The following is a 12,735-nucleotide window of genomic DNA, read 5'->3' on the forward strand; positions in this document are numbered from 1 at the left end:
GGGACGGGTTCTCTCAACAGGAGAGGGCCGGGAAAGCTCCGACACAGCCAGAGCGCCTCAGACCCTGACCTGGAGTCACCCAGTCACGTGTGAGAATGGCTCCCGACAAGAGTGTGCTGATTTTGGTTCTTTTGAAGAATACCAAGGAGTGGCACAGCTGGGTCACATGGTAGTTCCCTTCCTAGTTCTTTGAGGACTCTTCATTCTGCTTTCCAGATGGCTGCACTGATCTGCAGTCCCACTTAAAATGAACAACCGTGAATTTCCCCCATATCCTTGCCAGCGTTTATTGTCATTTGTGTTCTTGAAGAGTGCCATTCTACCACAATGACGTGGAATCTCAACGTAGTTTTTTGTTTGTTTGTTTTGTTTTGTGTTGGTACTCGGGATTCAACCCAGGGCACTCAGGCCCTGAGCCACATCCCCAGCCATTGTTTATGTTTTATTTACAGACAGGGCCTTGCCAAGTTCCTGAGGCTGGCTCTGAACTGTCTTTGATCCACTGTGACATGACTTTCCAGAGGGTCCATCCCACGGGTCATGAGCTCTGCTCTCACTTCCTTATCCACCAGGAGGCCATAGCTGTATAGGGTCCATCTGGTGTGTAGGTCTATGAGTCTGACAAACAAACAACAGGTTGTTGCGACAATGATCTGGAGACAACCCGACTCCCCTGGTTACCCCTCCCTATCAGACCTGCTGTCAAGTGCTGTTGGTGAAGCTGCAGAACGGAGCAGGCTCCACTGCCGGGGATCCTCATCCTTCCTGGGCTGTGCCTGTCAGCCTCCCAGCCTCCCTCCCAACCTCCCTTCTAGCCTCCCACTCTCTGCCTCTGGATTTCTGCAGCGGCTGCCCCACCCCAGGTCTCTCACTCTGCATGGTCTGTTCTCCCCACAGGCATGAGAGGGCACTCCAGCACCTGATGTGCATGTCCCTGCTCTGTTCCCAGCCCTCTCTCTGGCATCAAAATACATTGTCGGGTGGGGTGGGGTTGGGGCTCAGTGGTAGAGCGCTTGCCTGGCATGTGCAAGGCCCTGGGTTCCATTTGTTAGACCAGGACGCAAGAAAAGACCACCGACTCCAATTAAAATCAAATTAAAGCAAGCTTATTGTTTCAACCGGCCGGGCTGCCTCTCCCACCAGAACCTCGGGGACAAGAGCCCCGCAGGTTCCTGCAGCCCAGCTCTATAGCCCAGAAAGTTACACGCGGGTGTGTGTGTGTGTGTGTGTGTGATAGATGACAAAACTCTGAGGAGCATAACACAAAGGCTAGTTTACGTTTTTGCTGGCCCCGACATAAGAATTTATGAAGGTCCTCAGAGCCTCAGAGAGGGTGGTTGTCTGGCCAGGGAGGGCCAAGGTTCAGAGAGGGCTGCTGTCTGGTCAGAGGGCCAGGAGGGGGGAGTTCAAGGCCGGGCAGGCTTCCAGGCGGGTTCAGAATCTGCAGTAATTTATAGTAAAGCCGAAATTACCTCTCAATGGCTCTGTGGTGAGATGGCTCCCAATTTTAAGAGAAAATCAGGCTGGGTCTATCACAGCCTCAGCAATGCAAAAAAATAAATAAATAAAACGGAGGTGTTGGGTCCAAGCACAAGGAAAAAATAAAATATTTAAAAAAGATGACGCTGTGGGTGGGTAGAGTGGTGCACACCTGAAATTCCAGACCCCTGGGAGGTTGAGGCAGGAGGATCACACGTCCAAGGCCAGGCTCAGCAACTTAATGACACTGAAAATAAAATACAAAAACGCTGAGGAGGTGTCTCCAAGTGTATCGCGTCCCCTCTGCTACGCGCCCTGGGTGTCCACCCTGACCCTGGAGCCTCCCGAAAGCCACAACACGATGGGGAAAATCCAATTGTAGGGGATTCCAGCTCAAGCAAAGGCTAAAACTCCATTTCAAGAGGGCGCAGCAGTAAGAAGCCATTGTGACCCGGGAAAACAAACGTGAACTGCCCAGGGTCCCCGGCCTCCGAGGGACCTACCCACTGTCCACCCAATGGAGGAAAAGACCGGGCTCCCAAGGCACAGTCCTGGAGGACACCTACTGGCCCAGCTCCAATCCGCTGGAACACAACAGCCGTCACCTGTGCTGGGCCTCCCTCATGCTGGGCTCCGACCCTCCACTGCTGTGGACAGACCCCCTCACTGCTGTGCCCTGTCCCCTTCACGGCTGTGCCCTGGCCCAACCACAGGTGTGCCCTGTCCCCCTCACGGCTGTGCCCTGTCCCCCTCAGTGCTGTGCCCTGTCCCCCTCACTGCTGTGCCCTGTCCCCTTCACGGCTGTGCCCTGGCCCAACCACAGGTGTGCCCTGTCCCCTTCACGGCTGTGCCCTGTCCCCCTCACTGCTGTGCCCTGTCCCCCTCACTCCTGTGAACTGTCCCCTCACTGCTGTGAACTGTCCCCTCACTGCTGTGCCCTGTCCCCCTCACTCCTGTGCCCTGTCCCCCTCAGTGCTGTTCCCTGTCCCCCTCACTCCTGTGCCCTGTCCCCCTCACTGCTGTGCCCTGTCCCCCACACTCCTGTGCCCTGTCCCCCTCACTGCTGTGCCCTGTCCCCCTCACTCCTGTGCCCTGTCCCCCTCAGTGCTGTTCCCTGTCCCCCTCACTCCTGTGCCCTGTCCCCCTCACTGCTGTGCCCTGTCCCCCACACTCCTGTGCCCTGTCCCCCTCACTGCTGTGCCCTGTCCCCCTCACTCCTGTGCCCTGTCCCCCTCACTGCTGTGCCCTGTCCCCCTCACTGCTGTGCCCGGTCCCCCTCATTCCTGTGCCTGGTCCCCCTCATTCCTGTGCCCTGTCCCCCTCACTGCTGTGCCCTGTCCCCCACACTCCTGTGCCCTGTCCCCCTCACTGCTGTGCCCTGTCCCCCTCACTCCTGTGCCCTGTCCCCTTCACTGCTGTTCCCTGTCCCCCTCACTGCTGTGCCCTGTCCCCTTCACTCCTGTGCCCTGTTCCCCTCACTGCTGTTCCCTGTCCCCCTCACTGCTGTGCCCTGTCCCCTTCACTCCTGTGCCCTGTCCCCCTCACTGCTGTGCCCGGTCCCCCTCATTCCTGTGCCCTGTCCCCCTCACTGCTGTGCCCTGTCCCCCTCACTGCTGTGCCCTGTCCCCCTCAGTGCTGTTCCCTGTCCCCCTCACTCCTGTGCCCTGTCCCCCTCACTGCTGTGCCCGGTCCCCCTCATTCCTGTGCCCTGTCCCCCTCACTGCTGTGCCCTGTCCCCATGACTCCTGTGCCCTCTCCCCCTCACTCCTGTGACCTGTCCCCTCACTGCTGTGCCCTGTCCCCCTCACTCCTGTGCCCTGTTCCCTCACTGCTGTGCCCTGTCCCCCTCACTCCTGTGCCCTGTCCCCCTCACTGCTGTGCCCTGTCCCCCTCAGTGCTGTGCCCTGTCCCCCTCACTGCTCTGCCCTGTCCCCCTCACTGCTGTGCCCTGTCCCCTCACTGCAGTGACCTTGCTCTTCTAGCAGACACTACTGCAAATGTTCTTCAGGTGCATCTTCATTTTTCTGTCCCCTCCCTGGAATGTAACTCCTTTGCTGTCCTCCTTGGCACTGTCCCTTCCACCCCAACAGCGTGGCACACAACAGTGCTTGTGAGTGCTGTGGGTTAAGGAATGACCGTGGTGTCAACACCACATCTCACCAGGACTGTGGTCCAATGGGGCCAGGCGGCCTTGCCCTCCCTGGGGACTTGCTCTGCTGACACTGAGTTCCTTCCTGATCCTCCTGCCACCCGGTGACACCGGATCCCAGCCCTACTTCCAGGCCAGCTGAGGGACAAGGGACCCTGTGTGCCGGGGGTGTGGCAAGAGCAGGGCCTGGCCAGCGTGAGCTGTCTGTTGGGACTGGGACAGTGCTGGCCTGAGGCACCAGGGCAGAGGCCTGGAGGAGATGCTCCAGGTCCCTTGCCCGAGCGCCATGGGGACCTTCAGCTGCGGCCCGGCGGCACCAGGGGCCTCGGCAGCCCGGACCCGGCAGGCAACTGGGGTGCGGATCCTGGAGATGGGCCTGAGGAAGACCTGCAGGTGGACCGCCCTGGAGACACGTGCGTGCTGGCAGCGGGAGGGTGGCAGTGGGTGGGCCCTGTCCTGCTCCACACCCCCAAGGGCTTCTGGAAAGTTCTCTAGCCAGCAGCAGGGGGTGCGTCAGCCGGTGGCGGTTTCCTGTGGCATGACTGGCTGAGCCCAGCCTTCTGCCTCCCACCAGCCACCATGAGGGCCAAGCCGGGGGAGGCCATGTGGGCAGTGGCCAGAGGACCAAGAGGCAGCAGTGAGGGGGTCAGAGCACAGCAGTGAGGGGACAGGGCACAGCACTGAGGGGGACAGTGCACAGCAGTGAGGGGACAGGGCACAGGAGTGAGGGGGACAGGGCACAGGAGTGAGGGGACAGGGCACAGGAGTGAGGGGGACAGGGCACAGCAGTGAGGGGACAGTGCACAGCAGTGAGGGGGACAGTGCACAGCAGTGAGGGGACAGGGCACAGCAGTGAGGGGACAGGGCACAGGAGTGAGGGGGAAGGGCACAGCAGGGAGGGGGACAGGGCACAGGAGTGAGGGGGACAGGGAACAGCAGTGAGGGGGTCAGAGCACAGCAGTGAGGGGACAGGGCACAGGAGTGAGGGGGACAGTGCACAGCAGTGAGGGGACAGGGCACAGGAGTGAGGGGGAAGGGCACAGCAGTGAGGGGGACAGGGCACAGGAGTGAGGGGGACAGGGAACAGCAGTGAGGGGGACAGAGCACAGCAGTGAGGGGACAGGGCACAGGAGTGAGGGGGACAGGGCACAGCAGTGAGGGGGTCAGAGCACAGCAGTGAGGGGACAGGGCACAGGAGTGAGGGGGACAGGGAACAGCAGTGAGGGGACAGAGCACAGCAGTGAGGGGACAGGGCACAGGAGTGAGGGGGACAGGGAACAGCAGTGAGGGGGACAGAGCACAGCAGTGAGGGGACAGGGCACAGGAGTGAGGGGGAAAGGGAACAGCAGTGAGGGGGACAGAGCACAGCAGTGAGGGGACAGGGCACAGGAGTGAGGGGGACAGTGCACAGCAGTGAGGGGACAGGGCACAGGAGTGAGGGGGAAGGGCACAGGAGTGAGGGGGTCAGAGCACAGCAGTGAGGGGGACAGGGCACAGCAGTGAGGGGACAGGGCACAGGAGTGAGGGGGAAGGGCACAGGAGTGAGGGGGTCAGAGCACAGCAGTGAGGGGGACAGTGCACAGCAGTGAGGGGACAGGGCACAGGAGTGAGGGGGACAGGGCACAGGAGTGAGGGGGACAGTGCACAGCAGTGAGGGGACAGGGCACAGGAGTGAGGGGGAAGGGCACAGGAGTGAGGGGGTCAGAGCACAGAAGTGAGGGGGACAGGGCACAGCAGTGAGGGGACAGGGCACAGGAGTGAGGGGGAAGGGCACAGGAGTGAGGGGGTCAGAGCACAGCAGTGAGGGGGACAGGACACAGCAGTGAGGGGACAGGGCACAGGAGTGAGGGGGACAGGGCACAGCAGTGAGGGGGTCAGAGCACAGCAGTGAGGGGACAGGGCACAGCAGTGAGGGGGACAGTGCACAGCAGTGAGGGGAGAGGGCACAGCAGTGAGGGGGACAGGGCACAGCAGTGAGGGGGACAGGGCACAGCAGTGAGGGGGACAGTGCACAGCAGTGAGGGGACAGGGCACAGCAGTGAGGGGGACAGGGAACAGCAGTGAGGGGGACAGGGCACAGCCGTGAGGGGGACAGGGCACAGCAGTGAGGGGGACAGGGCAGAGCAGTGAGGGGACAGGGCACAGCAGTGAGGGGGACAGGGCACAGCAGTGAGGGGGACAGTGCACAGCAGTGAGGGGACAGGGCACAGCAGTGAGGGGGACAGGGCACAGCAGTGAGGGGGACAGGGCACAGCCGTGAGGGGGACAGGGCACAGCAGTGAGGGGGTCAGGGCACAGCAGTGAGGGGGGACAGGGCACAGCAGTGAGGGGACAGGGCACAGCAGTGAGGGGGACAGGGCACAGCAGTGAGGGGGACAGTGCACAGCAGTGAGGGGACAGGGCACAGCAGTGAGGGGGACAGGGCACAGCAGTGAGGGGGACAGGGCACAGCCGTGAGGGGGACAGGGCACAGCAGTGAGGGGGTCAGGGCACAGCAGTGAGGGGACAGTGCACAGCAGTGAGGGGGACAGGGCACAGCAGTGAGGGGGACAGGGCACAGCAGTGAGGGGGACAGGGCACAGCAGTGAGGGGACAGGGCACAGGAGTGAGGGGGACAGGGCACAGCAGTGAGAGGACAGGGCACAGGAGTGAGGGTGACAGGGAACAGGAGTGAGAGGACAGGGCAAAGGAGTGAGGGGGACAGGGCACAGCAGTGAGGGGACAGTGCACAGCAGTGAGGGGACAGGGCACAGCAGTGAGGGGAATGGGAACAGCAGTGAGGGGGACAGGGCACTGCAGTGAGGGGGACAGGGCAGAGCAGTGAGGGGACAGGGCACAGCAGTGAGGGGGACAGGGCAGAGCAGTGAGGGGGACAGGGCACAGCAGTGAGGGGGACAGGGCACAGGAGTGAGGGGGACAGGGCACTCCAGTGAGGGGGACAGGGCACAGGAGTGAGGGGTACAGGGCAGAGCAGTGAGGGGTACAGGGCACAGGAGTGAGGGGTACAGGGCAGAGCAGTGAGGGGGACAGGGCACAGCAGTGAGGGGGAAGGGCACAGCAGTGAGGGGGACAGGGCACAGCAGTGAGGGGGACAGGGCACAGGAGTGAGGGGGACAGGGCACTCCAGTGAGGGGGACAGGGCACAGGAGTGAGGGGGACAGGGCACTCCAGTGAGGGGGACAGGGCACAGCAGTGAGGGGGACAGGGCACAGCACTGAGGGGGACAGGGCACAGCAGTGAGAGGACAGGACACAGCAGTGAGGGGGACAGGGCACAGCAGTGAGGGGGACAGGGCACAGGAGTGAGGGGGACAGGGCACTCCAGTGAGGGGGACAGGGCACAGCACTGAGGGGACAGGGCACAGCAGTGAGGGGGACAGGGCACAGCACTGAGGGGGACAGGGCAGAGCAGTGAGCACCCAGTTGCAACAGGGGGTTAGCAGAGTCCAGGGTCAGCTCTGAGTGCAGGCTGCTCCTGCTGCCACTTTCCCATTGTAACCAAAGAGCCAGAGTCGGATATACGCCAGGTTCCATGGCCAGTGTCCTGACCACCCACTTCCCTGTGCCACTGTCCCACCCCCCACTCCCCTGTGCCACTGTCCCGACCCCCCACTCCCCTCTGCCACTGTCCCGACCCCCCAGTCCCCTCTGCCACTGTCCCGACCCCCCACTCCCCTCTGCCACTGTCCCCACCCCCCCACTCCCCTCTGCCACTGTCCCACCCCCCACTCCCCTCTGCCACTGTCCCACCCCCCACTCCCCTCTGCCACTGTCCCGACCCCCCACTCCCCTCTGCCACTGTCCCGACCCCCCACTCCCCTCTGCCACTGTCCCGACCCCCCACTCCCCTCTGCCACTGTCCCCACCCCCCACTCCCCTCTACCACTGTCCCACCCCCCACTCCCCTCTGCCACTGTCCCACCCCCCACTCCCCTCTGCCACTGTCCCGACCCCCCACTCCCCTCTGCCACTGTCCCGACCCCCCACTCCCCTCTGCCACTGTCCCGACCCCCCACTCCCCTCTGCCACTGTCCCGACCCCCCACTCCCCTCTGCCACTGTCCCACCCCCCACTCCCCTCTGCCACTGTCCCACCCCCCACTCCCCTCTGCCACTGTCCCACCCCCCACTCCCCTCTGCCACTGTCCCACCCCCCACTCCCCTCTGCCACTGTCCCACCCCCCACTCCCCTCTGCCACTGTCCCACCCCCCACTCCCCTCTGCCACTGTCCCACCCCCCACTCCCCTCTGCCACTGTCCCGACCCCCCACTCCCCTCTGCCACTGTCCCGACCCCCACTCCCCTCTGCCACTGTCCCGACCCCCCACTCCCCTCTGCCACTGTCCCGACCCCCCACTCCCCTCTGCCACTGTCCACCCCCACTCCCCTCTGCCACTGTCCCACCCCCACTCCCCTCTGCCACTGTCCCGACGCCCCACTCCCCTCTGCCACTGTCCTGACCCCCCACCCACTCCACTCTGCCACTGTCCCACCCGCCACTCCACTCTGCCACTGTCCCGACCCCCCACTCCCCTCTGCCACTGTCCTGACGCCCCACTCCCCTCTGCCACTGTCCCACCCCCACTCCCCTCTGCCACTGTCCCACCCCCCACTCCCCTCTGCCACTGTCCCCACTCCCCAGTCCCCTCTGCCACTGTCCCACCCCCCACTCCCCTCTGCCACTGTCCCACCCCCCACTCCCCTCTGCCACTGTCCCACCCCCCACTCCCCTCTGCCACTGTCCTGACTCCCCACTCCCCTCTGCCACTGTCCTGACTCCCCACTCCCCTCTGCCACTGTCCCACCCCCCACTCCCCTCTGCCACTGTCCCACCCCCCACTCCCCACTGCCACTGTCCCACCCCCCACTCCCCCTCTGCCACTGTCCTGACTCCCCACTCCCCTCTGCCACTGTCCTGACTCCCCACTCCCCTCTGCCACTGTCCCACCCCCCACTCCCCTCTGCCACTGTCCTGACCCCCCACTCCCCTCTGCCACTGTCCCCACCCCCCACTCCCCTCTGCCACTGTCCCACCCCCCACTCCCCTGTGCCACTGTCCCACCCCCCACTCCCCTCTGCCACTGTCCCCACTCCCCACTCCCCTCTGCCACTGTCCCCACCCCCCACTCCCCTCTGCCACTGTCCCACCCCCCACTCCCCTCTGCCACTGTCCCCACTCCCCACTTCCCTCTGCCACTGTCCTGACTCCCCACTCCCCTCTGCCACTGTCCCACCCCCCACTCCCCTCTGCCACTGTCCCACCCCCCACTCCCCTCTGCCACTGTCCCACCCCCCACTCCCCTCTGCCACTGTCCCCACTCCCCACTTCCCTCTGCCACTGTCCTGACCCCCCACTCCCCTCTGCCACTGTCCTGACCCCCCACTCCCCTCTGCCACTGTCCTGACTCCCACTCCCCTCTGCCACTGTCCCACCCCCCACTCCCCTCTGCCACTGTCCCACCCCCCACTCCCCTCTGCCACTGTCCCCACTCCCCACTTCCCTCGCCACTGTCCTGACTCCCCACTCCCCCTCTGCCACTGTCCCACCCCCCACTCCCTCTGCCACTGTCCCACCCCCCACTCCCCTCTGCCACTGTCCCCACTCCCACTTCCCTCTGCCACTGTCCTGACTCCCCACTCCCCTCTGCCACTGTCCCACCCCCCACTCCCCTCTGCCACTGTCCCACCCCCCACTCCCCTCTGCCACTGTCCCACCCCCCACTCCCCTCTGCCACTGTCCCCACTCCCCACTCCCCTCTGCCACTGTCCTGACTCCCCACTCCCCTCTGCCACTGTCCCACCCCCCACTCCCCTCTGCCACTGTCCTGACGCCCCACTCCCCTCTGCCACTGTCCCACCCCCCACTCCCCTCTGCCACTGTCCCACCCCCCACTCCCCTCTGCCACTGTCCCACCCCCCACTCCCCTCTGCCACTGTCCCGACCCCCCACTCCCCTCTGCCACTGTCCCACCCCCCACTCCCCTCTGCCACTGTCCCCACTCCCCACTTCCCTGTGCCACTGTCCCGACCCCCACTCCCCTCTGCCACTGTCCCACCCCCCACTCCCCTCTGCCACTGTCCCACCACCCACTCCCCTCTGCCACTGTCCCTACCCCCCAGTCCCCTCTGCCACTGTCCCACCTCCCACTCCCCTCTGCCACTGTCCCGACCCCCCACTCCCCTCTGCCACTGTCCCACCCCCCACTCCCCTCTGCCACTGTCCCACCCCCCACTCCCCTCTGCCACTGTCCCACCCCCCACTCCCCTCTGCCACTGTCCCGACCCCCCACTCCCCTCTGCCACTGTCCCGACCCCCCACTCCCCTCTGCCACTGTCCCACCCCCCACTCCCCTCTGCCACTGTCCCACCCCCCACTCCCCTCTGCCACTGTCCTGACCCCCCCACTCCCCTCTGCCACTGTCCCACCCCCCACTCCCCTCTGCCACTGTCCCCCCCCACTCCCCTCTGCCACTGTCCCCACTCCCCACTCCCCTCTGCCACTGTCCCACCCCCACTCCCCTCTGCCACTGTCCCACCCCCCACTCCCCTCTGCCACTGTCCCGACCCCCACTCCCCTCTGCCACTGTCCCACCCCCACTCCCCTCTGCCACTGTCCCCACCCCCCACTCCCCTCTGCCACTGTCCCACCCCCCACTCCCCTCTGCCACTGTCCCCACTCCCCACTCCCCTCTGCCACTGTCCCACCCCCCACTCCCCTCTGCCACTGTCCCACCCCCCACTCCCCTCTGCCACTGTCCCGACCCCCACTCCCCTCTGCCACTGTCCCACCCCCACTCCCCTCTGCCACTGTCCCACCCCCCACTCCCCTCTGCCACTGTCCTGACGCCCCACTCCCCTCTGCCACTGTCCCACCCCCCACTCCCCTCTGCCACTGTCCCACCCCCCACTCCCCTCTGCCACTGTCCCACCCCCCAGTCCCCTCTGCCACTGTCCCGACCCCCCACTCCCCTCTGCCACTGTCCCACCCCCCACTCCCCTCTGCCACTGTCCCGACCCCCCACTCCCTCTGCCACTGTCCCACCCCCCACTCCCCTCTGCCACTGTCCCACCCCCCACTCCCCTCTGCCACTGTCCTGACCCCCCACTCCCCTCTGCCACTGTCCCACCCCCACTCCCCTCTGCCACTGTCCCACCCCCCACTCCCCTCTGCCACTGTCCCCACTCCCCACTTCCCTCTGCCACTGTCCCACCCCCCACTCCCCTGTGCCACTGTCCCACCCCCCACTCCCCTCTGCCACTGTCCCACCTCCCACTCCCCTCTGCCACTGTCCCACCCCCCACTCCCCTGTGCCACTGTCCCACCCCCCACTCCCCTCTGCCACTGTCCCACCCCCACTCCCCTCTGCCACTGTCCCACCCCCACTCCCCTCTGCCACTGTCCCCACTCCCCACTCCCCTCTGCCACTGTCCCACCCCCCACTCCCCTGTGCCACTGTCCCACCCCCCACTCCCCTCTGCCACTGTCCCACCCCCCACTCCCCTCTGCCACTGTCCCACCCCCCACTCCCCTGTGCCACTGTCCCACCCCCCACTCCCCTGTGCCACTGTCCCACCCCCCACTCCCCTCTGCCACTGTCCCACCCCCCACTCCCCTCTGCCACTGTCCCACCCCCCACTCCCCTCTGCCACTGTCCCGACCCCCCAGTCCCCTCTGCCACTGTCCCTACCACCCAGTCCCCTCTGCCACTGTCCCGACCCCCCACTCCCCTCTGCCACTGTCCCACCCCCCACTCCCCTCTGCCACTGTCCCGACCCCCCACTCCCCTCTGCCACTGTCCCACCCCCCACTCCCCTCTGCCACTGTCCCACCCCCCAGTCCCCTCTGCCACTGTCCCGACCCCCCACTCCCCTCTGCCACTGTCCCGACCCCCCACTCCCCTCTGCCACTGTCCCCACTCCCCACTCCCCTCTGCCACTGTCCCACCCCCCACTCCCCTCTGCCACTGTCCCACCCCACTCCCCTCTGCCACTGTACCGACCCCCCACTCCCCTCTGCCACTGTCCCACCCCCCACTCCCCTCTGCCACTGTCCCACCCCCCACTCCCCTCTGCCACTGTCCTGACGCCCCACTCCCCTCTGCCACTGTCCCACCCCCACTCCCCTCTGCCCCTGTCCCACCCCCAGTCCCCTCTGCCACTGTCCCACCCCCCAGTCCCCTCTGCCACTGTCCCGACCCCCCACTCCCCTCTGCCACTGTCCCACCCCCCACTCCCCTCTGACACTGTCCCCACTCCCCACTTCCCTGTGCCACTGTCCCGACCCCCACTCCCCTCTGCCACTGTCCCACCCCCCACTCCCCTCTGCCACTGTCCCACCACCCACTCCCCTCTGCCACTGTCCCACCACCCACTCCCCTCTGCCACTGTCCCACCCCCCACTCCCCTCTGCCACTGTCCCGACCCCCCACTCCCCTCTGCCACTGTCCCACCCCCCACTCCCCTCTGCCACTGTCCCCACTCCCCACTCCCCTCTGCCACTGTCCCCACTCCCACTCCCCTCTGCCACTGTCCCACCCCCCACTCCCCTCTGCCACTGTCCCACCCCCCACTCCCCTCTGCCACTGTCCCGACCCCCACTCCCCTCTGCCACTGTCCCCACCCCCCACTCCCCTCTGCCACTGTCCCACCCCCCACTCCCCTCTGCCACTGTCCCACCCCCCACTCCCCTCTGCCACTGTCCCACCCCCCACTCCCCTCTGCCACTGTCCCACCCCCTGCACTTCCCCCACTCTCCTCTGCCACTGTCCCACCCCCCACTCCCCTCTGCCACTGTCCCCACTCCCCCACTCCCCTCTGCCACTGTCCCCACTCCCCACTCCCCTCTGCCACTGTCCCACCCCCCACTCCCCTCTGCCACTGTCCCCACCTCCCACTCCCCTCTGCCACTGTCCCACCTCCCACTCCCCTCTGCCACTGTCCCACTCCCCACTCCCCTCTGCCACTGTCCCACCCCCCACTCCCCTCTGCCACTGTCCCACCCCCCACTCCCCTCTGCCACTGTCCCCACTCCCCACTCCCCTCTGCCACTGTCCCACCCCCCACTCCCCTCTGCCACTGTCCCACCTCCCACTCCCCTCTGCCACTGTCC

The 12,735-nt window shown here is 65.7% G+C and overlaps 1 protein-coding gene and 1 long non-coding RNA gene across 3 annotated transcripts in view; one reads left to right on the plus strand and one right to left on the minus strand.

Annotated features, from left to right (window-relative positions):
• Positions 1 to 1,126: 1,126 nt before the first annotated feature.
• Positions 1,127 to 12,735, minus strand: part of LOC143641909 (uncharacterized) — a 21,671-nt gene continuing 10,062 nt past the window's right edge. Inside the window, exons 1-3 of one of the 2 annotated variants that reach the window (XR_013155549.1) lie at positions 3,449 to 4,138; positions 1,652 to 1,726; positions 1,127 to 1,441 (exon numbers count right to left, since the gene is read on the minus strand). This is a non-coding gene — a long non-coding RNA (uncharacterized LOC143641909). Of the gene's footprint in view, positions 1,442 to 1,651; positions 1,727 to 3,448; positions 4,139 to 12,735 lie in introns of those variants that run through there. The other variant, XR_013155550.1, reaches the window with a different exon arrangement.
• Cimap1d (CIMAP1 family member D) overlaps positions 3,707 to 12,735 on the plus strand; it is a 19,596-nt gene continuing 10,567 nt past the window's right edge. The window contains 1 exon segment of the mRNA XM_077109914.1: positions 3,707 to 4,041. Within this exon segment, the coding sequence (XP_076966029.1) occupies positions 3,888 to 4,041 (154 nt within the window). The 5' untranslated portion in view covers positions 3,707 to 3,887.

The sequence above is a fragment of the Callospermophilus lateralis genome, chromosome 1, assembly GCF_048772815.1.
Source record: "Callospermophilus lateralis isolate mCalLat2 chromosome 1, mCalLat2.hap1, whole genome shotgun sequence".
In the NCBI taxonomy this organism is placed as follows: domain Eukaryota; kingdom Metazoa; phylum Chordata; class Mammalia; order Rodentia; family Sciuridae; genus Callospermophilus; species Callospermophilus lateralis.